The 27,960-nt window shown below is 54.5% G+C and overlaps 3 protein-coding genes across 3 annotated transcripts; all 3 read right to left on the bottom strand.

Moving 5' to 3' along the window:
• Nucleotides 1-2,924: 2,924 nt before the first annotated feature.
• On the bottom strand, nt 2,925-12,607 carry ENO2 (enolase 2). Its single transcript, XM_074810603.1, has 12 exons — nt 12,441-12,607; nt 9,279-9,370; nt 8,325-8,420; nt 7,984-8,042; nt 6,902-6,971; nt 6,597-6,730; nt 5,690-5,912; nt 5,034-5,231; nt 4,704-4,905; nt 4,391-4,499; nt 4,195-4,253; nt 2,925-3,861 (listed from the first exon to the last, which is right to left on the bottom strand). Exons 2-12 carry the CDS (start codon nt 9,361-9,363, stop codon nt 3,792-3,794), a joined length of 1,305 nt encoding a protein of 434 aa, XP_074666704.1. The 5' UTR covers nt 9,364-9,370; nt 12,441-12,607; the 3' UTR covers nt 2,925-3,791.
• Nucleotides 12,608-12,778: 171 nt separating this feature from the next.
• Nucleotides 12,779-19,708, bottom strand: LRRC23 (leucine rich repeat containing 23). Its single transcript, XM_074810685.1, has 7 exons — nt 19,604-19,708; nt 19,415-19,527; nt 18,283-18,536; nt 18,058-18,188; nt 14,834-14,970; nt 13,432-13,654; nt 12,779-13,151 (listed from the first exon to the last, which is right to left on the bottom strand). Exons 1-7 carry the CDS (start codon nt 19,706-19,708, stop codon nt 13,113-13,115), a joined length of 1,002 nt encoding a protein of 333 aa, XP_074666786.1. The 3' UTR covers nt 12,779-13,112.
• Nucleotides 19,709-25,007: 5,299 nt separating this feature from the next.
• TPI1 (triosephosphate isomerase 1) lies at nt 25,008-27,953 on the bottom strand. The gene is made up of 7 exons (XM_074810326.1): nt 27,746-27,953; nt 26,895-27,018; nt 26,728-26,812; nt 26,478-26,610; nt 26,140-26,225; nt 25,848-25,935; nt 25,008-25,583 (listed from the first exon to the last, which is right to left on the bottom strand). Exons 1-7 carry the CDS (start codon nt 27,855-27,857, stop codon nt 25,465-25,467), a joined length of 747 nt encoding a protein of 248 aa, XP_074666427.1. The 5' UTR covers nt 27,858-27,953; the 3' UTR covers nt 25,008-25,464.
• Nucleotides 27,954-27,960: the final 7 nt, after the last annotated feature.

Genomic DNA, 27,960 nt, shown 5'->3' with positions numbered 1-27,960 from the left:
AATTACCCAGCACCTACATTTTTGGACCTCTTGTCAGATATTCAGCAGAAGAGTGTCTCTGACAGCTTCCTATGTTAAAGATGTTGGTTTCCCAAGGTTGAACATCACCCCATCGTTTTTGAGAGAGACAAAAAGACACCGGAGAAATTCAGTAGCCTTTTATCGTTGAGGCTTCCCTGTGTACTCTACAACTAGCCTAATTCAGTGACATCTCCCCTCCCAGCTCCTTCATGGGCACATGCACCTATTTAGAAATGATAGCCTGGAGAAAGTCTTTCTCCAAGCTAGAACCCAGCCAGGGCCACCCAGGCTTCAGGGGAGGATGGCCACTAGTGTTAAATTATCTCTTTAACAGCTCAACATTGCTCTGAAAATGTCATCTAAACAGAGCACGATTTGAGAGTTAAAACCAATCCAACAAATGTTTCTCTTCACAGATGTTGTCACATCTCCCGCCCGTCTCTGTGCTGTTCCTTGTACTCTGATTGAATGCACATTATAGCACAGCAACCTGATGGAGACATCAGCTTATACAACATGAGTCCGCAGGTGCGGCAATAGCGAAGCCTTTGGACATTTCTATCACAAAGAAACTATAACCAAATCTCTGCCGCTGAGGCAAAGAGAAAGCAGCATATATCTTACGATGCATTAGCTAAGGATAAGTATTTGCTGTGACCCAAGCAAACACACCAAGGTCGTATATTTCTTATATACATTGTGCCATCAGTGACAAACTCTTTTGATTTAGAAAAGGCACCAAGGTGAGGCACGGCTATGGCACAAAGCATTCTCATCACCTCAGTGCTTTTTCACGTGTCTTCCCTGACACAGGGACGTGGCAATACCTCACTGGCGATAATTCTTCACTAACAGATTGTTACCACAACGTAAGGACATATATACCGGTTCGCTGCTGTTACGGCACTGCCGCATTTAAATGGGCAACACAGGCTACCGTGGGTGCTTCAGTTCCTTCTTCGCACAAAAAAGACAAAGGGGGGGGGCGAGAAGAGGGGAGATGCTCCTGTGATATGAAAGCTAGGAAACTTTATTTTCAAAAATCCTGCCCCGCTCGCTAAGCAATACCCAAACTATTTGCCAAATCCCAGCGCCTAAAACAAAGGAAAACAGCAGTTAGGTACAACTGGAAAAAAACAGCCGGCTCGCTGTCCCTCACGCGCGCACCCGAAATCCACTTTCCTTCCCCAAAACAGCGCTGTCGTGCACAAACGCTTTTACGGGAGACGTGAGTGCGGGGGACCGCTGCGGGGGACACGCACGGAGCATCCCACCCACCGGTGGGTCCCCCCCTTCGCCGCCCCGGCAGGGAGGGGCCGCTCCCCCCACCCCCATCCCCCCTCCGGCGGGCGCAGGGGGGCCCCTCCCTGCCGGGGGCCGCATATCGCGGCGCAGGGGCGGGCTCCGGCACGGCAAAATGGAGCGTTCCCCGAGCAGAGCCCGGACTACAGCTCCCAGAAGGCAGCGGCGGCCCTGCCGCGTCCCCCCGTCCCCCGCCCGTGGCCCTGGGTCCCGTCGCCCCCCGGCCCTCAGCCCCCGGCCCCCCCGCTGCCTCCCGGCCGTGGGCTGCCGGCTGCCGGAGCATCCTCCTTTGTTGGCGATGCTCGGCAGCGGCCTCATGTGCCTCCCAGCACCCCCGGGCTGGCGTGGGTTCGCTCACACGTGGGCAGGAGGCGTGGAGCTGGATGCGCTGGGGTTCAGGGGCAGGCTTTGAGTGTGGGGTGAGCTCTACTCCGCTGCCACGCTGCTGCTCAGAGAGGCGGAGGGGGGCACTTCCCAGAGAGCAGGGCCTGCAGCTGGGACACAAACTACTCCGGCGCCGAGATTTGTTCTGTATTCACTAGCGATCCCCTAGAAACCAATCCTGTCTCTACCCTCACATCCACCCTCCCACCCTCTTCTCTGTTCTGGGCATGTGTGCTGCAGCCTTTGTCTTCCCTTCTTGAACTTACTCTCTTTTCTATGCTATTTAGTAAAGAATCAGCTGTGAAATGCCAACATTTTAAAGTGTTGTCTCTTGATTTAAAGTCTGCATTAGGACACGGGGAGGGGGGGCTTGGGACTTGCTGAGCAACCTTGGTCCTAACCCTTGTGCTTGCTCATCACCAAAGGCAGGGTGGTGTGGCTTAAGTGGGGGTCTGGAAACTTTCTGTAGTGGAGAAGATTTGCAGGACTTGAGCATACCCAAGTACGTAGAGGGGCTACTGACGTGAACCAATAATGGTGGGCAGGGTGGTTTTATCGTTTATTCTCTGCCATAGCTCGGGTTGGGTTTCTCACAGTAGCACCCCCCAGCTCCTGCCTTAGTGTGAGTCTGTCCAGAATCACGCTGTCAAGCAGGCGCTGGGGTTCGCTGGCACTCAGCCTGCTGGGCATGGGCTACTTTCTCCAAGTACTGCTGCGTTGCCCCTGTGAAACAAGATGGAGCTGAGAGAGGCTGACATCCCACCTGCCCCTCCATCCACTGCTCTGCAAGCCCCTTTTGGGTGAGGAGGATCCACTTCTTCTCTCCCAAAGAGCTGCAATTTAAGTTTACCATCACTTGAGTCCAGTGGGCAGCTGGCCTGTGGGCTACCCTGATATCTTTACGTTGGTGGAAGGCACGATTCAAACCCCTGCACAGCAGATCTTCATGCGGTGTGGTGTGGTGGAGATGGTGGGGGCAGTTCCCACCTTCCCACCTGCTTTCCCCTCTGTGTCTCCCAGCTGGGTGGCCGCCAGAGCAGCCTGGCTGTGGGACAAGGCTGTGAAAGGAGGTGGTGGTACCTGGGCCTTTTCTTTGGTTTGCCAGTCCCCTCTGTTTTGGTTAGCTCTCTGCATAAGCCTCTCCTGCTTTGATGGCAAAATGTCCCCATTCCCAAACACTGGCATGTAGAGAGAAATATCAGGCCAAGCCAGGCAACTCAGGTGTGAAATACATTTTAATTGAGTTTAGGGATCTGTAGTTTGTCTGTTGCTCAGCTGAGCATGGGCTGTCCAGAAGGTGAAGCAGATATTATGGGTGGAGGGTGAAGGAGTGCAAGAGGGAAGGGAACAGAGAGAAAAAGGGCACGAGAAGCAAATGAGAGCATGGGTTTGTTTACGGATGTGTTTTTATATTGCCCCACAGTACTATGTGCTGACCTGGAGACTGACAGCACACACACGCACACCCAGAGAGGGACAGCAGTGCACTTCAACGCTAAGCTGCTGGCAAGCACAGCCCAACACAGCGCAGCACTCGGGGTGGGAGGAGGGGACGGCCGGGTCCCACCGGGGCTCAGCGCAAACACGTGCCTGGGGCACGAGGGTGCCGCAGGCCAGTACAGATACACCTACACACATGCACAACGAGAGCGAGCCACTGGCAACACTCGTCCAGACACAGCTACAGGTGCGACACTTGTCCAAACACACCAGCCAACGCACGTATGTTCACTGCACATGCTTCGGCGTACAAGGGAAACACACCAGGCAGCATGCTCCCGCAGTCTAACACGTGAACAGCGTGGCTCAGACACAGCCCTGCACGGAAAACAAAAGACACACAATGCCTAGATCCAGAAATGCTTATGACCCCAAAGCAAGGGACAGGGTGTAGGCCTCTCTCTCATCCTTCACCTGGGTACATCTAGCCAGGGACACCTGAACTTGAGGGGGTTTGAGGTGAGAGGGAACCGGGTGGCGGAGGCGGGGAGAAAGAGCAAAAAAGGGAGCAGTGGAGGGAAGGGGGCTTCAGAGTCTGTGACGTGGGAAGGAGCAGCAGGGTGGCTGTGCTCTGGGGACAATGTTCAAAGAACACTTGGGTTGCGAAAGTTGTGTCCAGCAAAGCGTGCTTCATCGCCAAGCTCTTCCTCAATCCTGCAGGGGAGAGATAGAGACAGCACACGTCAGGCCCTTGCTGTGAGGGAGTGTCAGAGGCACCGGGGTGCCAGAGAGGCAGTGCGTCAGCGGGAAGCTGACATGGGCTGGAGGAGCTCAGCTCCTGTGCCCATGGGGCTGCACCCTCATGCTGAGGAGGAGGGAAGGAGACTGCTCCAGAGGTCTTCTCGGGATCCTACTGTCAGCTCTGTGCCTTGTCTTCATAACATTTCGCCCACAAGCCCCATCTACCCTTGGGCTTTCATCTTCTCCCACCCCAATTAGTCACTCCCCCGTTCTCTCTTCTGCATTCCTGTCCCTGGAGACCCTTACCTCATGAGCTGGTTGTATTTAGCCAGGCGTTCAGACCTGCAGGGAGCACCCGTCTTTATCTGTAAAGCATTCCCCAAAACAAACACTGTAAGACACCGTTATGACTTGCACCGGTTTCCCATGGCAGAGCAGGGGATTCTGTCTTCATACCCCTTTGCTTTCCTCCAGGCCTGTGTGTGGCCTGGGTCTCACCTACCTGCCCAGTGCACAGTCCTACAACCAGATCAGCAATGAAGGTGTCTTCGGTCTCCCCGGATCGGTGGCTCACCATCACACCCCAGCCGTTCTCCTGGGCCAACTTGCAGCTGCGAAGATTGAGAAATGCAGTTGGTAGCTCCCACTCCTATAAGCACCACCTGCACAGGGTGGGATCCAGACACCCTCTCCTCCCACCCTCAGCACCCTACACCCTGGTAGAGATGAAAGTCTATTGGTCCAATGGATAGTGTGACACCCTGCTGTGCTTTATTACCAACCACAGGACAACAAGGGCAGAGGGCTGGACTTACGCTTGGATGGCCTCTGTGACAGATCCAATCTGGTTGACTTTGAGCAGGAGGCAGTTGCAGGCCTTCTCTTCAACAGCTCGCTCGATGCGCTTGGGGTTTGTCACTGTCAGGTCATCTCCCACTATCTGAATCCCCACATTGGCCGTGAACTTGGACCAGGCCTCCCAGTCATCTTGGTCAAAGGGATCCTCAATGGAGACCACTGAAGGGACAACAGAAGAAACATGAGTCCAAGCTGCCTCCCTTCCCACCCCAAAACCACAGAGGGGATGCACCTGTTAAGCGTGCAACATCAGTGCTCGTTCCCTACTGCCAAGCACAGCAGCTCACCTGGATAGTCACGTACAAAGCTCTGGTAGAGGTCACCCAACTCATCTGCAGAAATGTAGCGGCTTGGGTCATCCGGAGACTTGAAGTCTAGGTCATATTTGCCATCACGGTAGAACTCGGAGGCTGCCACATCCATACCAATGACAATCTTGTCCGTGTAGCCCGCTTTGTCGATAGCTTCCTTGAGGAGCTCCAGAGCTGGGAGGAGGAGAGTTGCAGTCAGGAGAGTCAGCCCATGCAGAAAGCTCTGCCTTTCAGTGGGAACCTCCCCTGGGAGGGTTATGAGAGCCACTGGTAGTCTGACAGTGTGATGGGAGAGGTAGAAGGGTGCCCAGAGCGCAACAAAAACATGCCAAGAAGCTGTGGAGGCCAAGTCCAAAGGGACAAGGAGGAATTAAAATACAATCCCACAGCTCAGAGACAAACTGTGGGAAGGCCTTGGAAAAGTGTGCACACGCGTGAAAGGTTTGTGAGGAGAAGCTGTGACAGATCAAGGCCACCCCAAGGAGAAGGAGCTTAGAAACCATTCCCTAACTCAGGAGGTCAATGACACTGAGGCATCCTATTTTGAACCAACCTTTGGGGAATGCTGTGAGCTGGGTATGGGAAGCCACAGCATTGCAGGCAGGGGCACCCCATCTCTGAAGGGCTCTCACCTTCACTATTTTCCAGGATGTTCGGGGCAAAGCCTCCCTCATCACCCACATTGGTAGCATCTTTGCCATACTTCTCCTTGATGACACTCTTGAGGTTGTGATAGACTTCAGCCCCGATGCGCATGGCATCGCGGAAGCTTTCAGCTCCCACGGGCAGGATCATGAACTCCTGCATGGCCAGTTTGTTGCCTGCATGGGAACCTCCATTGATCACGTTGAAAGCCTAGAAGAGTCCACGAGAGAATCAGAGCTGAAGGAACTGGTCTTGGTACCACCTAGAGGCGGCTCTCAGATGAGTCACCATGCCCGTTCATGCCACATCCCACAGAGTAACACATCAGCTACAACACATGAGGCACATAAGCCCGGGGTCTTCCTTCCAATAGCGGCTCGGAGCAAATGGTTGGAGAGGACTTTCCCACTGGCTTCCCTCTCAGAGATCTCCCAAGCTGTGATTATCTGTGCTGTGTTTATCTGTATGTGTTGATCAGCAATGCTATGTCAATCTCTCTCTCCCAGGACCTTTCTTTTCTTGACTCTGGGAAAATTTCAGCATCCACAACACCCTTTGTGAAGGTTCACAGGGCAGCTACCCCTCGTTGTGAAGACCCATATGCCCTTGTTTTGAACTGTGCCCCAGAGGATTCATGTGATGTCCTCTGGCTCTTGTGCTAAGAGTGAGATCCTCAGTCAACTCCCACCACAACCTCTGCCATACCCTCCTCAGGCCCCTCTTTTCCATTCTGACACCTGACAAATCTCAGCCTTGGTTCGCCTCCTGGATGAGTGCAGTGCGCTCAGCTGATGTTTCAGTCCCACAATCCCTTTCTCCTCTACCTCCTAACACACCCTTTGAGGTTTCTTTTGGAGTTTCTGAAGGTGGATGTCAAGGACGAAGGAGTCTTACTGGCACAGGAAGGATGAGATCAGAGTTGCCGGCCAGGTCCGCGATGTGCCGGTACAGGGGGACATCCTTCTCTGCAGCTCCCGCCTTGCACACGGCCAGTGAAACTCCCAGGATAGCATTGGCACCAAACTTGGCTGTGGGCAAAACCAAGGAGTTGGACTTCTGAGGCAGCGACCTCCAGCCCAGCGGGTGCCCTTGCCAGCCCAGCCTGAGGCTCACCACAGCTCTGACAGTGCCCCCCGCTCCAGCCCTGCAGCCTCCCATGCTCTTTACTTCCCAGGCCAAAAAAAAGAGGAATGAATTACATTTGTTCTCTGTGCCGTCCATCTCAAGCATCAGGTTATCGATCTTCTCTTGATCCACAACAGAGAGTTCCTGCAAGAAAGAAACAGCTCCTGAGAAGGGTGAGGAGAGCTGTCTGGTGTGCAAGGAAGGAGGCATTGATGGAGAAGCTGGGGGTACAGGGACCTTTTTAGCTTGTGGGGGAACATATACACACAAAGCTCTGGAAACTGGTGCCTTGGTATATCGTCAGGTTAGGTAACCACGATGACGTTGCTGCAGTGCAGTGTAGATGTACCCACGCTGGAGAGGGGATCAGCTGCAGCCCAGGTAAGGCTGCAGATTGCTGGGGACACAACCCTCAGGGATTTACCCAGCCTTTTGGCAGCTTCCAGAGAGCTTTGTGGTGCTGTGGCCACACAGAAGCTAGGCAGAACAACAGTACATGCTCGACCCCAAGCAAGCGGATGGAGACTGGATGGAGCCGTCCCCGGGACTGAGGTGGAGAGCAGGATTAGGCCCAACACAGGCAGCCTTCCACCAGGCCGGGTATTTTTCAGGGGTGGAGAGAGCTGGGCTTTCGGCCAGACACCCCCCCACCACAGGCTACACAGGGTGTAACATGTGGCTTCAGCTCAGCTCTCCTCAGAGCAGGCTCCAGGTCTTCATGTGTAAACAGGTTGCAGATGTGACACCGCCGCTCTGCAAGGCTGCGCTGCGGGGGCTGCCAGACCTTGCACAGTACAATCATTGCTCATCACACCAGAACGCTGGGGTGTGAGGCCACAGACGTGTGGATGAGGTTCGGTGCTTGAGGAGGAGCACATCTGAAAGAGGGAGAGAGCTCTACAGGGAGCATCAAGGGGACTAGTTAGGTGGTGCAGAGGCTGTGGTGGACCAGGTAGCGTTAAATCCTTTCCGCCCAGAGGAAAGATCGCTGTGGACACACACAGGCATGGAGGGCGGGAGGGGTGTGCCCAGGTTCAGAGAGAGCATCGCTATGTCTATTAACCCAGTGAGATGAAGAGAGGCAGAAACAGAGATCGGGAGACAGAGATGGACCAGAGTAAGCGTTGGACAAGGGAGAACAAAGAGAAATCCTTACAGAGCCCACGAGAGCTGGGGCGACAGTGCTGTTGATATGATCCACGGCCTGCAGGACCCCTAAAGAAGGGAAGAGACAGAGAAAAAAAGGAGAGAGAGAGGGTGAGGCAAAGAAGAGAGTGGAAAGACGGAGGGAGAGGATCGATAGAGAGACTGAGAGAAGGAGACAGCAAGGGAAGATCAAGGCCTGATCTTTCACTTTCCGCTAGGTCTGTGCCTCTGTGGTCTCCCTGAGGGCAGTGGGACAGATCCGCATCACACCAGCGGATAAGTGGTACCCTCCGGTGGAGCCCCACGCGCAGGCAACCTTGGGGATGGGGTGCGGAGCAGGCATCTCCCCACCTTTTCCGAGGAAACGCGACTTGTCGTTGTCTCGCAGCTCCAGCGCTTCGTAGATGCCGGTGGAGGCACCGCTGGGGACCGCTGCTCGAAACATGCCTGGGAAACAGCAAAACACAGGTGTGAGATGAGCAGAGGGTGAAAAGAGGAGGAAAACCCTCTTGCACCTGCTACTGTCCTGCTTTTGTGGGAAAGGAGGTGGCAACTGCTTGTGCAAACAGACAGCCCCGCTGGCTGGCTGCTCATGGCTGGTCTTCTCGGAGGTGGAGCACCAGGGTGGCAGAAATAAATGCATCCAGGGCTTCCAGACTGAGAAACCGGGATCTCAGGTACCCAGAGGTCCACCCTGATCCCAGAACTACAGATGATGGGTGGAAGCCTGGCTCCTCAGCCCTCCTCCTGGTTCCAGAGGCATCCCTGACCCACAGCCACCAGTGGCTTCCTCCTCCTCAGACTGGGGCTGGGTTTCTGCCTCGGTGGAGAAGGAAGAGACTGGTCGGGTGCCTGCTCTGGCGCCTCACTGCTCCTCACCCTTCGGCACACCTTGCTTTGGGCCCAGCGCAGATGCAGCTCTTCCAGTTGAGACACATGCATGTACATGCCTGCCCGGAGATCTTGGGACAAACCTTCTCACATCTCATGAGCATGGATGTGTTTCCAAGCTTGTACCGTGTCCCAGAACTACAAGCACAGCTGCAGCAGGGCATTGTGGGGATATAACAAGAAGGTAAATATATTTATGTTAATGAAACTTTCTATCCCTGCTACCAACAGGCACACGGCTCAAGTCAGATACTCAACCAGAGTTTAGGTCTCTGCCTCTTCCCCTGGCTTGCTGTCTGCTAGGGGTTCACTGGAGAAGAATGCTCTCGGCAGAGCGTGCCAGGCCACCATGCAGTGCGCGCTCTGCCGGGGTGGGCAGGACCTCCCCTCCATCTCTCGTCCTTATCCATGTACCTTTCTGTGTGTACAGGTCCACCTCAACAGTGGGGTTCCCACGGGAGTCCAGGATCTCGCGGGCGTGGATCCTCTCGACTGCCATGATGAGTCTGTGAAGAGGAGAGGACAGGACCAGGACACATTCAGTTCTGAGAGGCCCCAGGATGTGCTGCTCACCCAATGTCTAGACAAGACACTAACAGAGAGAAGGGAGCTCAAGAAAGAGCGACCTTAGGAGCTGGAGCTAAAACTACTGGCTCAAGGAAATTTAGAAATTGTTATTAAAACCCAGATTGCGGGAATGTACCCACATGTTGTCCAGGAACTGGTTATCTATTTGAATTTATTCCATTCCTTTGCTGCAGATAAACCGGGAGCTCTCTCTCCCTCTGCCACGGATGAGCACTGCCCCTTCTCATGGCTCCTGATACAAGCCCGGGTGATAGAGCTGGGGAGGGTGAGACAGCACCCACGGCCAGCAGAGAGGGAGAGAGGGATCAGCTGGTGCAGCCGGGAGGTGCCCCCGGCCCCGGCCCCAAGGACAGAACACCAGCTCCCAGCATCTCCTGTCCCCTTGCCGGGAGGCGAGGACGGTCCCTGCCAGGGCCAGGCAGTGAGCGGCCGCCACATCCATACGCAGCAGGCAGGGAGCCAGCCGAGCAGCGGCTGCCTGGGGCACAACCAGCCAGGGCAGGGAGATGGCGGTTCTGTGGTGACCCTCAGCCCCTCTCCAGCCCATGGCGGAGGGGAGCTCCCCAGCCCGGCTCCCGCAGACCCCCAGCCACGTCCACCCGAGGCGAGCACCCGGCTCAGCTTTCCCATCACCCCAGTGAGCTGCTGGGTCAGGCTGTGCTGAGGCGACGGGAGCACGGAGGAGGCCAGCAGCCCGAGGAGCTATCTTGCTGAGGGCTGCGGTGCCTCTGACACGGGAGAAAGGGTTCTGAAGGGAGGGGGGACCCAGCTCTGCCTGGACACAGGGGCTGGACCCAGCTCCCAGCCCTCTGCTCCACACCTGAGATGGGGAAGCAGATGAGACTGGGAGGCGTCTCTGTCAGATGAGGAAACCTGACATTTTGGGGCACCTGGTTAAACCTGAAGTGGAAAACAGGCTGGTGGGTGAGGACAGACATTTGAAAGCTTCTCTTGCTGAAATTTGCTCCCTAGGGGGTCCAAAATAACTACCCCCCCCTCCCCATCCCACCTTCTTATTCCCCTGGCCACGGGGCTGTATGATGCTGGGGAGCTGTGTCCCCCCCCGGAGAGGGAGCAGCAGCGAGGTGCGTGTCACCCCACGCCCCCAGCCCTGCCAGGTTTTCCTCCCCCAGATGATTCACTCAACCCTGAGCAGGGCCAGACCCACGCAAAGCTCAGCGCAGAGGCCGGGCACAGGGCAAGCACGGGGCCCCAGCCAGAACCACGCCGTCGTGGTGCGTGTGAGCATCTGGCAGGGGTACGGGCAGCACAGGGGCTCTGCATGGTGTGGGGGGCTGAGCGGTGAGGGGGAGTGCTGCAAAGAGCACGTCACAGCACTGAGGGGAGCTGAGAAACAGTCTGGGGGAAGCCAGAGTTGGCTCTCGACCCCATTGCCAGGGGTGGGTGGAAATCACACGAGCGTGAGGAAATCAGGTTGCTCTGAAGTTTCAAGCAAGAGCTTCCTGTACTGGGGAGTTTCAGGCAGGGACACCAGGGCTCTCTGGAGCCTGTGCAGGGCCCTCCACCATGTCCATCTGGGCTGGGATCCCCCATCAGCCGCTCTGGCAGCGCTCCTCACTCCATCTGGCACACGCCACGGGAACTTCCTCCAGAGCCGTGCCCGTGCAGCCGTGAGCTTCCTTTGCAGCAGTGCCCTGGCCATGCCCCAGCAGCCTCCGCGGGGGCCAGAGGAACATTAAAGTGATCATTGACAGCAAGACCCGTGCCAGATGCAATGCCTCTCTGCTTATGTGGTCATGTTGCCCGTGGTCACATCCCTCTGCCCATATCCACCTGCCCCTTAGGGCCAGCTCCGAGGAAGCCAAATGACAAGCCCAAATACAGCCTTGCCAGCCCAAATACGGCCTTGCCAGCCCCACCCCATCACTTGATCCCATCTCCCCTCTAGTCCTTTAAACCCTTTTCTCCACTTGTGTTGCTGGCCCGTGTTCCCCCTGTATTTGCCCTCCTTTGAGCAGTGCAAAGAACCACCCTGAAATCCCTGACATCAGCTGCACTGTCCTGAAAGGAGGTCAGAGGCGGATAAGCCGGGATAAGGGATTGGGACGGAGCCATAGCCAGGAGCCACAGCGAGGAGGAGGAGAGAGGAGCCAGGCTGGAGGCTGGGCAGCCTCCCTTGAGCAAGGGGCTGGGCAGGGCACCCCGGGAGAGCGGCACCGCTGCGGTGACACTGCTTTGTGGCACTGTGTGTCCCCAGGGCACTGTCTTGGTGGAGTTCCCACCGCAGCGGTTCCTCCAGCACGGCGAAGACCTTTTCCCTCAAGGCTCCAACCACCAGTCCCCGGTGCTGCTGCCATTTCCCCGGGCTGGGCACTGCTCCCAGGAAGCCCGCACTGCTGCAGTGTCGTGGCTGCTGCAGCTCTTGCTTGCTCGGCTGTCACCTCCTCCCCCCTGCTGCCCCCCCCCTCCCCTGGGTGCTGTGGGGCTGTGCGGATTAGAAGACACCCCCTCTCCTCCCTCCCTCCCTCCCTCCCTCTCCCCGGGACCCGTGTTTTTGTCAACACCCGGAGGGGGGCGGGGGGGCTGGTCTGCTCTGAGGCTGGGTCCTTTTCCCCAGCAGTGCCCAAACTGAGCTTTGCCTCCTCCCCACTGCCCCCCTCCGCTCCCCCAGGGTAAAGCCCCATCCCGCAGCACCTCCCGGCAATGCCCTTGGGAGCGCCAGCGAGATTTGTTGGCTGCACCCCCCCCTCCTGCAATTCCCTCGGTTCGCATCTGAAATGATGCTCGCCAGGGGTAGGGAAGGAAGGAGGGAGTACCTGAAATTAAAATATGAAAGAAAAGTGAGAAGGGTGGGAGGGGGGCGAGGAGAAAGAGGTGGGAGGAGCAGGGGGAGGGAGGGAAGGCGTGAGGGGAGTTGAGTTGTTAATGCCGCTCACCGTGCTGCTTTTCCGCAGGGACCCCAAAGTGCGTGTGGGGTTTGGGGGGCACAGGGTGGGCAGCAGGAACATGGGGGGTGCTGGCACTTACCTTCCTAGGGCGGGGGTGAACGAGAGACTGAGAAAGCGCCGGTGGAAAGGAGAGAGGACGAAGCCGAGGAGGGATGCGGGACCTCAAGGGGAGATGATGTGTCCTCTAAGCCAACGGCGGCGGCGGCAGCAGGATGGAGACGCCCCTGATAGGGCCGGGACAGCAGCATGTGACCCGGAGCTGCGATGAGTCAGGGTTTAGCAAAGCTTTGCAAACAGCACGTAGAGGATGGAGAGAGAGAGACAGACAGACAGACAGACAGACAGGGGATAGACACAGACGAGGGTGAGAGAGCCAGGGAATAGGAGTGGGTGTGCAGGATAAACAATTCCAGTCACTCCAGGTTCATTAATTATTTTTATTCAAATCAGAAAATCTTGTAGGATTTTGGGGAGCTGTAAATCAAACCACAGAACCTGTAACTCTCCCTTTCCCTTTTTCCCTCTCGGGCACACTGAGAATAGAGCACAGGAGTGTAGTGACTGCAAAAACACCGCAGTACCTCAAGGCAGCTTCCAGGACCAGGGTGGGTCGCCCCTCCTCTTTTCTCCAGGGGCAAAATGAGGTGAAGGTGGCTCTGGTGCCTATGGCTCTCACTTCCCCAGCCACACGTGCGGGGAAAGGCATCTCCAAATCTTGACTGGCTCTGGGAACAGGTATTAAAACCAGGGGTCACTCAGCCACATCGCCCTGGAGAGATCCTTCCATTTCCTGAAGAAGGAAAGAGGGAGAAGGCAAATGACTCCATGCCTGACTTTTTTTCCCCTTTCACCTCTCACTTTGGGGGTTGAGAATGGCAGTAGGGTTGCAACGCTGGCCATCACAATCAGGTTGCGAGGCCTGGTCTCTGTTTCAGTCTACTCTGCCCTTGGGACTGACCTCCCTCAGCCTTCCCCTCGTGTAATCTAGAGGAGAAGAGGCTTGATCAGCACGTCTGATCCTCTCTCTTCCCCTTCACTTCCTTCTGCTCCCCCCGCCGTGGTGTTCTCACCTTTTCTTCTTCCTCCCTTTCCTGACGGATTTTATTCGCCTCTGCCCGTTCATCTTGCTCAAATAATTCCTTGTCGAGGCGTTGCAGGTGTGGCAGCAGGACCAGGACCTCCAGCCGGTAGTCGGGTTCATCACAGCACGGGTTGTCCAGCAGCACCAGTGACTGCAGCATGGGGAGGACCTGCAGTTTTGCCACCTCCTGAAGGCTGCTGATCCCATTGTTCCTGAAGAAGAGGAAGCACAGAGAGCAGAGGAAAGAGACACGTGCAAGTAGTGAGATCCCTTCAGAGCAGTAAGCTGACAAGACAAAGCAAAACTTAGCAGCATGGCAGACAGTAGACCTTAGACCACAGACCTGTGATCTAAGATCCAGATCTCTCTGCAGCTCCCCAGCCTGAGGGACAAAAATGACATCTCCTCTGGATTTCTCTGTGCTCAAACAGTCCACTGAATTGTGTGGTATCACCATCGCCCTGTATGGCAAATAACGAGAAGTAAAGGGGGCTTGGGGTCATGTCCAGGACACAGAGGACACGATAAGAGGGATCCAAAGGAGTTATGGCAAGGATCAGAAATAGCGTGGCCAGCAGGGACAGGGAAGGGATCTTACCCCTGGACTCGGCACTGGTGAGGCTGCACCTCGATTACTGGGTTCAGTTTTGGGCCCCTCACTACAAAAAAGACATTGAATGACTCGAGCGTGTCCAGAGAAGGGCAACGAAGCTGGTGCAGGGTCTGGAGCACAGGTCTGATGGGGAGCGGCTGAGGGAACTGAGGGGGTTTAGTCTGGAGAAGAGGAGGCTGAGGGGAGACCTCATCGCCCTCTACAACTCCCTGAAAGGAGGGTGCAGAGAGGGGGGATGAGTCTCTTGAACCAAGGAACCAGCACCAGGACAAGAGGGAATGGCCTCAAGCTGCGCCAGGGCAGGGTCAGACTGGCTCTTAGGAAGTATTTCTTTCCAGAAGGGGTTGTTGGGCGTTGGAATGGGCTGCCCAGGGCAGGGGGGGAGTCCCCATCCCTGGAGGGGTTGAAGAGTCGGGTTGACCCAGCGCTGAGGGATCTGGTGGAGTTGAGAATGGTCAGTGTGAGGTTAATGGTTGGACTGGAGGAGCTTCAAGGTCTTTTCTAACCTAGATGATTCTGTGATTCTGTGAATAAAAAGTATGAGGTGGGGTGTGAGAGTGACTGAAGAGACAGATCTTTTCTGAGAAGCTCAGGAAAGGCCCTGCCTGTTACACTCCTAGACAGCAGAGTGCTGAACACTGGTTAAGGATGGTAAAGGTCAAGCCATACCCATCAGGTACTCAATTTCCAAAGAAACCAGAAAAATCCTGAAGATCTAAACAGGAGTACAGCCTGATGAAGGGCTCTCTGGTCCCAACACAGAGCAGAGAGGACGCACCGTAGATTGAGGTACTGCAGGCACTTCATGCTGCTGCAGAATCCATCCAGGGTCTCCAGCTGGTTGTCACGCAGGTGCAGAGCTGCCAGCTGCCCCAGGCCCTCGAGGCCTTCGAGGCTCCGAATGGTGTTCTGAGCCTGAGCATCAGGGAGGCAGGAAGAGAGATGGAAAAAGGGCATGACACACAGCAGTTATTTCTGGCCTTTAAAGCTCTTCCTACCCCTCAGACTCCCTACCACTCATAACACAGCCTTCCCTGAAGGGTCTTGCCCAAATGGCTTCTAAGTATTCAGATTCAAGGACCAAAAGTTTGCTGAAAAAGTGTTTCCTGTAGCATCACTTGGTGACCGAGACAAAACCACCCCAGATGAATACTGCCTGCACAGCACTCCCCTTCACAGCAGTGCTAAATTGGAGCCCCTAAGGCCTCAGAGAGCAACAGTGTGGAAGGGAAAGCGTAGACCCGAGCCTGAAACAAGTGTATTTAAAGGATGAATCACCAGCCCCTCTCAGTCACATAGTTCATCTAGTCCAGGGATCTTCTGGTGTCATCTGTTTCTCTTGTGAGGGAAATCTACCACCAAGAAGTCTCCTCTTCTACTCTAGGAGCAGAAGCAGGCTGCGTGTTCCTGAGAGAGGTTGCAGGGGGGTGGGGGTTGTTGGCTGGTTTAATATTAAGCTTTTCCAGGTGTAACTGTTGTTATCCATCCATCGGTGCACCTCCTTGCAACAAATCTGACAACTGTATGGCAGGAAGAACATATCCTATCAGCTCAGAATTCCCCATCATTGAATTTCAGTCACTTCCCTGTGATGCGAGTTATGAGATGGGGAAATACGAAGCTCTAAATTTCAGCAATAGTTTCACAGCAGGATTTCAGCTGGAAAAGACCACTAGAAATCTTCTGCCCAAGCCCCGGGCCCAGCACCGATGCCAGGTCAGGCTGCTCACTGCCTTGTGCAGTCAAGTTTGGAACATGCCTGGTAACTACAGCCTCCCCAGCACATTCTCCAGCCTGGAGCTGAGCAGGGCTCTGCTGGCGACTGTGGCTTGGGGCTCAGTCTCTAAGGACGTAGATGTCTGAACGGGAAGTGGGGAGAAAGATGCCGTTGCACTCTCTGTCCCTTGTTGGTACCCAGGCAGTGATGTGGCCGATGTCTGAGACTAATAAAAGGGGCACAGGCTGAACTGGTGGGACAACAGTTCAGGACTGGGTCACTCAGGAAAAGGACATTTTGTAGAAAAGGAGGATTTTAGTGGAATCTGAACAAAGGAGAGTCTGGACCAGCTGGGCCAAGTAAAGAGGGTAACACAAGGACAAAGGGAGGGAAGTTGGAGATTTAGCGAAGGTCATGTGAACAGATTTAACAGTCAGGAAGGATTAGTACGTTGTACCTCAGAGGAAATCAGGAGCTGGTGTGGGAAACAGGGTGGGGAGCTCACAGACCACTGGTAATGAATGAACAGTCACCTTTCATCACTCTCAGTTTCTTCATTACTTCAGTGTGAACAGTTTTAACAGCTCTGGCCCTGCAAGCACTGACAGGACAATGCAGAATGGATTTTTTGTTTTGTTTTTTCCCCCCCTAAATCAAATAACATTCCATATGATACCTTTAATGATCACCTTACCTTAGATACCAGTTCTTCACACAGACGTGATGCCACCATTTCTTATGAAAAGCCACTATAATATGTTCCCCACAGTTCCCTCTCCCCTTCCTGCATACCTGGTCTTGCTCTGTCACTTTGTCACCACTGCTGCATGACCAGGAACCGACACAGCCCTACAGACAGCAGCGATCCTCAAACTGATACAAGTACCACATGGTACGCAGCCAGCTTGGAGTCCTCCTGCCAGCAGGTATAACTTTTCTAATGCTAAATTTCATCTGCAACTATGTCATACATTAACCAAATTTGGTTCAGGTCCTTCAAATTGAACCCTTTTTCTTCAACCTGTCCTTGAGGCATTGGCTACATTTACCCATGGCTCAAGTAACACCAAAATCTTTATACAGAAAGCAAAGCACTACTGGTAGAGATGCCCCTCCAAAATTATTTAGTGAGCAGGTGGACATGAGAGACAAATTTAACGGTCAGTGTGAGGTTAATGGTTGGACTGGATGATCTTCAAGGTCTTTTCCAACCGAGATGATTCTGTGATTCTGTGAAATTCAAGCCCCAAGGATTCATGAGAAATGAGTCAGTTGTTCTAGTTTTAATAATCATGTCTTGCATTTGCCCGCTTCATGTGTGCAGCTCAGAAATTCCTCAGTCATGCCAGAAACCTTCTTTAAATATAGGTGCTGTGTTTGCCTCCCTCCAATCATTCACTAAAGTGACTGGTTTTCCTTTGAAATTCTGTATTGTATCTAGTGACTTATCCACTTTATCCCTTCTTCCAGCACCTCTAGTCCTAAAATCTCAGTTTCCTACCAGAAAATTGCAGGCAATCTCAGCAAGCAATCTTCCTGTTTTTTTCTGCCAGGGAGTCTTGATGAAAAGAAACCATATAGCTTTTCAAAGCCTTTATCATCTTTAATTGCTTTTTAAGAGGTAGTGACTCAGGCCACCTATCCAGTCTTTGCAAGCTGTAGCACTGTGCGATGCATGGGACTAAGCCCTACATATTTTCTTCACTTGCATCTCTGGGAGTAAATGTTCCCTGAAGCAATTGTTTATGGTATTAGGAAATTGCTTCTCCTATCTTAGTTTCACTGCAATGTACAATCAGTTTATTTTCTGGCAGCTGAAGGTGTGAATCATATAATTGTGCTGGTTTTAAACCAGTATTTGATTAGGCCCATCAGAGAGAAGGAGGCATCACCCCGTGCTCTCAGCCAGAGCAAAGCTGTTGCTTTCCCCACTGACCCCTGGGGGTCCCGGGACACACAGAAAACAGGTTTGCCTAGCACTGCTAGAAGAGGATACCACTCTCCCGTGGGAGGCCGGGAGGGAAGAACCTGACACACTGAGAGCTGCCAACTCCCCCACTCTCTGCAGAGGAATTACTGGTCAGTGGCTATTCCCTTTGCACCATCTAGGCAGACAGCATAGGAGCTAGCCCAAAGACAGGATTTTATCTCCTTAGCTCTCTGAAATCTCTTCCTTTCTCGGGTTGAGAAGATTGAACTGAAGGGGCTAGCATGAAAATTATGCTGCTTTGAAAGGGGCAGCATTTCCCTTCCTTCCACTGACAGCGAGCTGGCTGACCCCTTACCAGATAGAGGTTCTTGAGCTTGGGAAGATTGAGCCCTGCTGTGCTCTCTAGCTTGTTTCCTCGCAGCTCCAGGATTTGCAGGCTGAACAATTGGCCATGACTCAGACCCAGCGCTGTCTGGATTTTATTTCCTGAGTGCCAGAGGAGGAAGAAACAACGTGAGTTAATCCCACCCTAAGAAAGCGTCCTGTGTGCACAAGAATGAGGAGAGGTGGTCTGTATCACCTTTCAGGCTGAGGTTGGCTAAGCGGGGGTGAGTAATACCCTCCATATCCTTGATGCGGTTGTGAGTAAAGCTGATGATCTGGAGGTAGGGCAGCTCCTGCATGCAGGCACTGCTAAGCAGATTCCCATCCACCTTCAGCCAAAGCAGGTGTGTTAGGCTGCTCAGCGGAGACAAATCTTGCAGCTTGTTCTCTGATAAATCCACATACCGCAGGTGAATGAATCTTTTGAGGAGGCTGATGTCCGTCAAATCCCTGTGGGAGGGAGGACATGAATAAAACATCTCTCATATTTCCCCCTGCTACAAGCTTCCAGTTTCCTCCTCACTAGTACTGGGAGGGCATCCTCCTCTCCCACTTCCCTGCTGTCCTAGGAAGCCTTGCTGGAGAGAAAGAGGAAAAAGGCAGGTGATAAGGACAATCTGTAAGCAAGGCCAAATGCTAAGGAGTGGACCTGCTTTTCTGGCACAGGGAGTACTTCCCATTGAGCTGTAGCTGTCAGGAGGGGGCAGAACCAGAGCAGGAAAGAGGGTAAATTTGGGGGATGGGTCTGTTACACAGTAGTGGTAATACCAAAGACTATGTGGAAGGACTCTCCTAGTGGGAAAAAGCCAGTCAAGATACCTGTGAGGCTCGTGAAAGACATAGTCTCACTGAGAAGACTGTTAGGTCTAGGGTTGTTTGGGTGCACTGATGGGACTGAGGCTCCAAACTGTCCTCAGGCCATTGTGGCACTGTACTTACAAGCGCATACCTTAAAGGTTAGCAGCTAACAGGAGAGATGCCTAATGGATATTTCTCAAAAGTACTGTGGGGAGGTCACCCTGTTCAGGTCTCCCTAGGACAGCACAGTCCAGAGCGATGGGCAGGCTTCCCTCAACCTAGGGGGTCACTGATGTTCCCACTAGTGCATCTGGCTACAGCAGAGGCAGTCCCCAGCTCAGGGCTGAGGATGGACAAGCTATGCTGTGGCACAGGCCGGAAGCCAGCCAGCCATAGAACATGGCCTGGAAACGCTCTGCCCCACATGCTTGGTCACCAGTGGCCTTGTGGCGCAGCTGCTCCGTGGCTACACAGATGTCCAGGGAGGAGGAGGAAGAGGCCTCCTCCTGGGGCAGGTGTTGCACACTCACTTGGATTTGGCTTCAAATTTCACGTAGGCATGGGCCAGGCCGTTGCCGGACTTGCAGAGGAGGGACAGGCCCTCCTTCAGGTCCTCCTCCGTCAGGGGACGCGGGGCCAGCACCTGGGGGAGAAGGAGAGAGCACACGGCCAGCGCTGGCCCAGCCTCTGCCAGCGGGTGCTGACGCCCCTTCCCTCACCTGTTCTTCCTCCTCCTGCTTCGACCGCGCCGCCTCCTCCTCCTCCTCCTCCTCCCCCTCCTCCTGAAGGGTGTAATCCTCCCCGTCCCGCTCTTCGCCCTCCATCCTCACAGGCCCCGCTCCCCACCCCGCCGCGGGAGCTCCCTCAGGCCCGCCGGCGGCCGCCACCACCCCGGGCTGCGCGGGCCGCGGCGCCCCGCTGCCATGGAAACCGGGGAGGGGCGGGAGGCGGCGCCCGGCGCCGCTGCCATAGCAACCGCTATGAACGACAGCGCCGGGGCGGAGTGGGGCTTGCTGCTTCCCGCGCTGGCGGCGCTTTGCGGCGGTGCACGGCGCTGCGCGGCGCTTTGCGGCGGTGCTTTGCGACGCTGCAGGCATCTTGGGCCTCAGCTTCAGCCTCAGCCGCACAGGCCTGGTTTTCCCAGAGACACCCCTTCTCTCGCCAGCGTTACCCTCGGTCCGTAATCGCGGACCTTTCAGCTGGCTCCGACAAGGCAAATGTGAAATCCAGAGCCTCGTCAGCTCCGAGTAAACCCCGCAAAAAAGAGACTTCCCGTATTTCAGATGGGCTGTTCCGGTTAGTGCATCCCACAGCTAACGCTCAGTTTCCTGCAGCAAGGCGAGCGCTGCTGATTTGCCATTCATCAGCCATCTAAGCTCCCCGTGGTTTCTTCATCATCCTGCTGGTAATACTCCCAGCTGACAGTTTGTGTTAGCCTGCTGCTCTGGCTGCAACAGCCTGTAATTTTTGGTATTCCACATGGAAAGCTCAGAGCATGTCTCGCCTTCATCAGAAGCACTCTGTGATCCTACTCAACCTTCCCAAGTGCTCCCAGCCCTTCCTAGCAGGGTGACATCTGCAATTATTCAGAAAATTGAAGGATCATATTGGTTGGAAAGGACTACTGGAGGTCATCCTGTCCACCCTCCCAGCTCAAAACTGGGCCAGCTTCAAAGTTAGGCCAGATCACACAGGATGGTGGTCACTCAGGTGGTGAATCTTTCTGAGGAAAGACATCTCCTCTGGTAAATGTTTAATTAACATGTTGAGCAGAATTAGGCTTGGTCTCTGCATGAAACCTCCCACAACAAAATCTCCTGGAGTCCAGGAAGTGGCTTTTAGTGTACGATGTTCCAACCCACTGCAGGTGATGCTGCTTCAGTCCTACCCTTCAGGCGGGGGAGCCGGGACAGGCTGCGGCTGCCAGGGTCCAGCAGAAGCCATTGGTGCCAGCCCAGCTTTGGCACCCATGGGCAAGGGGCTGAGCAGAGCTGGGTGTTTACTGGCTGGGAACGCTGCTTGGAGCTGATGGCTGCCAGTGTTTTGCAGTTAATACCAAAGTCCAAGGCCCTGCTCCCTTTCCTTCTGGTGCACTTTGCTCCTTTGCAGCCCTCCAGGGCAGTGTCAGTGTTAGATAAGCTGAGCTGGACACACAAACGTCAGACACGAGTCTCACGCTCTTGCAGCGCGTGTGCCAGCTGTCACCCCCACTGCCAAGCATCCCTCTGTGTTCAGGGCTGCATGGCAAGCTGCCGCCCGCCTCCCCTGCCTCGTCCCGCTTGACTCTGTTGCACCAACTGCTTCTGTGCTACACTCGCCCCATCTGCATTCACTCCCTGGTCATTAACCTGGATATGATGTGGTTAGTGGTGCAGAAAACCCCCTCTGCACATAACCAGCTCCTCTTGCCTTTGCTTTCCAAGGCTTTAAAGGAGCCCTTCAGCAAATTGGTGCTGGAGGAAAAGCGACAACATGCTCTTCTTCCCAGCCCTCATCCCTTTATGCTGAAGAATGGACTGGTAGAAGTTGTGTGTGCCTCTATGCACACATTTTATATGGTCTTAAAACAGGAACATATAGCTTGATTGTCTTGTTTCTAGATGACTGAAGAACTTAGAAGAAACAAGAGAAATTATACAAGGAAACCCAAATCTTTAAAAGAGACAAACTTTATTTAGGTCTTATATATAAAAAAGAAATAGATCCCCAACCTAACTCTATGGATCAATAAGGAGGTTATGTGCTAAAAACTCACCTGCACACCCACAGAGGAGGACGGAGACGAGGGCAGGAGGGGGATCCCAGCCAGCACCCTGCCGGGCTGCTCCCAGGCCCACCCAAGGCCCATCTCAAGGAGCACAGGGGCATGATGGCAAGCGGGGACCCAAATTACAGACAGAGGAAGGGACACCCTGTCCAGGCCCCTCCCAGGGGAACCTCAGCCCCAGAGCACCTTTAGGGCTGGGGGGGGGTTTGCTGCGTACAGGGGTGTGGGACACACGATGGGGTGCAGGGGAAGAGCGTTTGGGGATTGCACAGGACTCATTCGGGGATGTTTAGGGGAGGAACCAAAGGTGGGAAAAGGAGGAGATTTGTGGAGGATCAAGTGTGAGCTAACAGAGGGATACGGGAATAAAAAAGGCTGGTTGCCTGTAACTGGTTTGTGATGGTTTGTCTGGCCACGCCCTGCGCTTCAGCCTGTCCCGTCTTCTCATCAAACTCCTCCCGCACTTTTCCCGGGGTGAGGGACTCTCGTTACCACATGCAGGGGTGTGGGGGGGGTCTGGGTGCCAGCGGCAGGGACTTGTGCCCGTGGGGCAGCACCGGGCATGGGGGCGAGTGGGTGAGCAGCATCGAGGGTGCAGCTGGAGCAGCCATCAAGGGGGCCTGGGGGCTGCGAGGGGGCTGCGAGGGAGGAGATGGCTGCTGGGGGGACTGGGGGAGTCCCGGCAGCTGCCAAAGAGGCTGGAGGGCCTGGGGGTCCTTGGGGGTGAGACCATCACGGGGGAGCTGGCTACTGGGGGACCGGGGGGGGACTGGAGATGCTGAGGTTGAGGGGCAGCTACTGGGCAGACTGCCTGAGCCGAGCTGCTGGAGGGAGCCACACTGCACATACGTGTGTGTATGTGTATATATATATAAAAATACACACATATATATCTATATGTATATATCCATGCTTACTAGTGCACCTCCATCCTGGTCAGCCAGAGAAGGGGGTGGGATGAGGCTGCTGGTGCTGTGTTCATGTGAGTATATACGTATATATGTGGTGTATGTGTGTGTTTATGTGTGGGTGCCTGCTGGAAATAAATACAAGCTCAGCCTGGCTACTGGTTGGGGCTGGGGAAATGGAGCTGCAGCAGCCTCCCTTGGGCTGTCACATCTGCCACAAGACATTTTTCCCAACAAGCAACCTGTTTAAGATCCAACCATTACAATTTGCAGTGAGAATCTGGCAGTTTTTCCACTCCACAGAACTGTGGTCCTGCCAGAAAGCAGACAAAAAGAAGAAAATCAAGATCTGGCATTCCTGCTGATGCAGAAATTATTTTCTATGAGTTTATTCCTCATTAAATGAGTGCTTTCATGCCTCTGTATTCTCCTCAAAGCACCAAGATCAATGCTCAGCTCCCGTCTGTTTTTTTCTATGTAGGTCACTCTCCTGGGCTCTTGCCTAGCTCTGTGGCCAAGCCCCGAGTGATCCTGCCTGCCCGCTGCTGGCAGCCTCGGGCACAGTTGAAGTGCTAAGGCTTGGACAACAGGCCCAAGCCAGAGCTGACCTACAGATGAATCCTGTATATTTTATAACTGATAACCGTTGTGCTAGTAGGTGATAGGTTATAACAAACCACCTATGCTGATGTAAAAAGTGCCAAAGTGTTGAAGTATTGAAGCCTGAACAACAGGCCCCGAGCCGAAGCTGCTAACTTAGTATGTAGTCATTAACGAAGTATGTATGCTCACTAGTGAAAGATGTAACTTAGACAGAATATAATCAGTAGTGAGGATGAAATGCTGAGAGAATGTATCCAACTCTCCTTGTTCAGCCTCGTTCAAGGCTGAGAACCCAAGTATTTGGCTTTGTTAGAAACTCCCTTGGTTTTCCCCCCCCGAGCCCTGGCCAGGCTTTGGGTGGAATCCAACAGGAGGATGAAATCAGATATTTCCGCTCAAAACAAAGGTGGAAGTTATTCTGGCTTGCTGATTTTTGGTACCTAAGGCTGGACCCGCTCACAGCGACTTTGGATGCCTCACCTACAGATGGACGCATGGCGTAGGACTTCCCACGTGCTGGGAAAGGCTCTGCAAATCCTCGCTGCAACCGGGGCTGTCCAGCGCCTGCGGGTCTGGATGATGGTAACGTATGCAAGTGGTGATGGATCTTTCTTAATCACTATTCTCTCTCTCATACAGTAATGATTTGATGCATTACCCTGTATTTTCCTATTTGTTTGCTTTAAGTGCATTATTCTGTCTTTTTTTACTGCATGTTTTCTGTATTACTCTGTTACATTATTTAGTTATCCCCAGTAAAATACGCCTGCTCTTTTCACTCTGGTGTCCGAGTTTAATTGGTATCCTTAATCAGCAAAACAGTCCATGTCCCTACTGAGTCACCACTGCTCTGGTCATGCTGACCCCAGTGCCCTGAGGCACCAAACTACAGTTGTGCACCAGCAGCCTGTTAGAAACACTTACTCTGGTTGTAGAAACCAGTTTTCAGTGTTTTTCGGGACCTTTGGAGCACCCTTCTCTCCACATCACTCTGCACACAGCGAGAGCTGCCATCTCTGTGCTGCAGTCAGGCTCCTCCTCCTCAGGCCACCTCACACGCTTCCCTCTGTGATGGGCTTTCCTCCACCGCAAAGGGTTCCCAGCAGCCATGCTCCTACACCCAGGGCTCACCACCCTGCGCTTCCTCACAGCGGTTACCCCTCCACAACCCAGGGCTGGTCTCAGCGCCATTTTAGCACGGGCTGGCCCCGCCCGCCCCCCCCATGCCATGCGCTGCCTGTAGGCTCCCAAGGATATGCTGCCTCACAGTTACGCTCCAGCTTGTTGGGGCACTTCCTTTTTCATTACCCTTAATAGTATCTAAAAATCTCCTAGCTGGTGCAGCAGCTGGGAAAGAACATCTCATCTCGCTTTCTCACCCATCAGCACACATCTGAAAGCAGGTAGTCAGCACAACCCCAGCACACAGCCTAAAAAACCTTCCCTGCACAAAGAACAGGCTGCTCCGCTCCACATCTAACGAGCAGCAAAGTTGTTACCAGTCCTCACAGGCAAAGAGAAGGGATGAGCACCAAGCCGGCCTGCAGAGATCAGCTCACTAGTGGGGCAGCCAGGTGCTCCGGCAGCTACTGGAGTAGAGTGCACACAAATCACCGTGGGCCCAAAGAGGAGCTGTAACAGGAGAGAAGCATGATGCTCAGGGCACACTGCGGGTGAAACACAATAGCAAGATCTGTGCAATGCCTACCAGGGTGATGGCAGGCCCTCAGAAACCCCCCCCCCTAAAGTCCACACTAGCCTCTCTGCAACCAGCTACCCCCAGAAGTAGTGAACTCTGTAAACTGCCTGTCCCCAGCTGCTTCTGAGTAAGATCCAGGACACACCTTTGCTTTTTCTTGTTTTCATTTATTATTCAGTACAGGACACAGGTCAGGTAAGACATCTCACAAGGGTCTAAGCTGACAGGCTCCTTGCTGATGGAGCTGTAGGATGCAAGACTGTAGTTTCTCTTTCCTTCCCCCAGCACTGGTGGCCCCCTCTCCCTGCAGCGCCGCAGAGAAAGGGGGAGGCACTGGCCGGGTTGACTGTGGGCTCTTCCAGGTCAACAGGCAACCGAGGATTTTGCCAATTCAGAGAGGAGGCTGTCAAGACTCTGCCGAGACAAGCGCCCACTACAGGACTCCAGTGTGGTGGTGGGGGTTAGCAGCACAGCTAGAACAATGACCGTGGAGGGGAAAAAGCCTCAGAGGAGGCCTCTGTACTGAGACATGTGCAATGAAAGGTCCCTTCTTGCTTCCATTTCTTGCTCTTAACCACAAGGGACTGCTCCTCACAGGCTGCTTCAGTGTTTGGCATTGATGATATCTACAAACTCTGGCTTGAGAGAAGCTCCGCCAACAAGAAAGCCATCCACATCGTGCTGAGAGGCCAGCTCCTTGCAGTTGCTGCCAGTGACTGAACCTGAGGAGGGAGCAGTATTTAAAAGGTCAGATGTGACCAGCTCTAGAAAAGAGGGCCAGGGCAAAAGTAAAGACCTGCAAGGTACTAGCCACCTCTTACTATGCAGACAGTAAGACTGTCTCCCATTTACCCAAACAAGCTAGTAGGTGGCTCTTCATGCTGTGACAATCTTCAGCTTCCTCACCAGCAGAGCACGCTGTACAACTGCGCCAACAGAGAAACTAAGTGCTCCCTGCGCTGGAAAGGGGCTTCGGACTCATTTACCTCCATAGATGATCCTAGTTGACTGAGCAACAGCATCAGACACGTGGCTTTTCAGCCACCCTCTCAGCTTCTCGTGAACTTCCTGAGCCTGCAACAGAACAGAAAGAGTCCCACTGAGGGGTGAGCCATTCTGCATACAATTCCCTTTTCCAAAGAAAAGAGAGAATCTCTTTGAGAGAATCTTTAAAGCTTCTCTAAATCTTTTAAGTCTTCAGAGAGAATCTTCAACAAAATCTCTGGAGTGGAAAGGGTCAGTTGGCCATTTAGTCAGCCACCTTCCCCTTGCTCATACCTGTTGGGGAGTTGCAGTTTTACCAGTTCCAATAGCCCAAACTGGCTCATAGGCAAGAACCACTTTACTCCAGTCCTTCACGTTATCTGGGGAAGAGAGAGAAGGTACAGGTAAGCACAGTACCCCATGCTGGGAAGGGCAGAGCTGAAAAACTTTCTGGAACACGCAGACCTTTTATTAATGTGACCGTGTTAATATTGCGTGTGAATATTTGCAGCAACGTATCTGCAAGCCTTCCAGAAAAGGCCAGGATGGCCATTATGGCCTTACAAGGCAGGCCAGGATGGCCATTTCCCAAATATCCAAAGCAGAAAAAAGCATCCATTTTCTTCCCTTACCAGAAATGGCCTTGGTCTGTTCAAAAACCACCTTCTCCGTTATGCCAGCTTCTCTCTCATCCAGTTTCTCTCCAATGCAGGCAATGACTCCCAGGCCCTCAGCTAGAGCATGAGCCACCTTCTGCCCGATCAACTGGGCATGGAAAAGAAACAAGGCAACCGATACTGTAGTCATGTTTTAACTGCTCACCCCTACAGCCCTTGCAGGCACATTCAAGCAGGACCAGCTCTCCATTCCAGGGTCACTCACCTCGTCAGACTCCCCAAAAACATGCCTTCGCTCTGAGTGGCCCAGGATCACCCATGTAGCTCCAATATCTTTGATCATTGCTGGGCTAAGAGAAAGGAGATGACTCACACCTCTGGAGGAAATTCCCGTTGCAGAGGCACCCCAGCTTTGCTCTTATCTGGGCTCACCTGATCTCCCCCGTGAAAGCACCCTTTGGTACCTTGTAACAGTTCTGTGCTGCAACTCCAATCTTTGCATCAAGCTTCTGACGGGCAAAGTCAAGGTAGATGGAGGGGGCTCCACAAACCACCTCTGGAAGGCAGAGAAGGTGGTTACCCTTGAGCCAGGCGAAGGGCAGAAACCGGACCCAGCCACCGACCCCTAATCCCAGCCTGGAGAGGTCACCCCTCTCTCCCCTCCCCCGCGCCCGGGAAGGCGCAGCCTGCCCCCCCTCGCTGACATTTGGGGGACCCTCTGCAGCAGGAACAGCGCTGCTATCCGATGACTCGGGAGCAGGGAGGAAGCCCTTTCCAGCGGGCAGACAGGTGACACCGGGCCGAGGGCCGGCTCACGGGGGTCCCTTGGAACGGGCCCAGCTGAGGTACCGGGCGAGAATCCCGCCCCGCCTGCACCGGGCGGGGGGGCGAAAGGGCAGCATCGGGTTACGCCTGGGCCTGCAACCGGGTACGGCGGAGGGGCTCGGCTGAAACACGGGCCCGGGAGCACACGGGGTGGGGCAGGGGCAAGGCCAAGGGAGAGAAGCGCAGGGCCCCGGGGGCTCGGCCCCGGCGCCATCGGGCCACCCGCTCCCGCCGGGAGGGGCGGGGGGAGGCCCCGCCGCCCAGGGGTGCAGCCGCAGGCGACCCGGGGGGGGCCACACGTGTCCGCGGCCCCGGATCCGGTTTCGCGGGTATATTTATCCCCCGCCCGCCGAGTTATATTTAACCCCCCGCCGCCCTCTGACATTTGCCGCTCCCCGGGCCCCGGCGGGCCGAGAGGCGCCGCGCGGGACGTGCGCTACGTGCGGCCGCGCCCTCACCGGTGTCGGCGGAGAGCTTGGCGCCGTTCAGCGTGTGGATGAGCTCGCCCAGGCTCTTCCTGTCGCCGTTCATCTTCCAGTTGCCCCCCACGAAGAACTTCCTGGGCGCCATGGCGGGAGCGGACCGGGACCGGCACCGGAGGAGACGCGAAGGTCAACGGCGGCGGCGCGCGCGGCTCCCGGCGCCCGGTTTTATCGCCTGAAGCCCCGCCCCC

This window comes from Strix aluco, chromosome 2 (genome assembly GCF_031877795.1).
Source record: "Strix aluco isolate bStrAlu1 chromosome 2, bStrAlu1.hap1, whole genome shotgun sequence".
NCBI classification, from domain to species: domain Eukaryota; kingdom Metazoa; phylum Chordata; class Aves; order Strigiformes; family Strigidae; genus Strix; species Strix aluco.
Note: the sequence above shows the minus strand (reverse complement) of the source record. Positions and strands in the feature narration are given on the sequence as shown.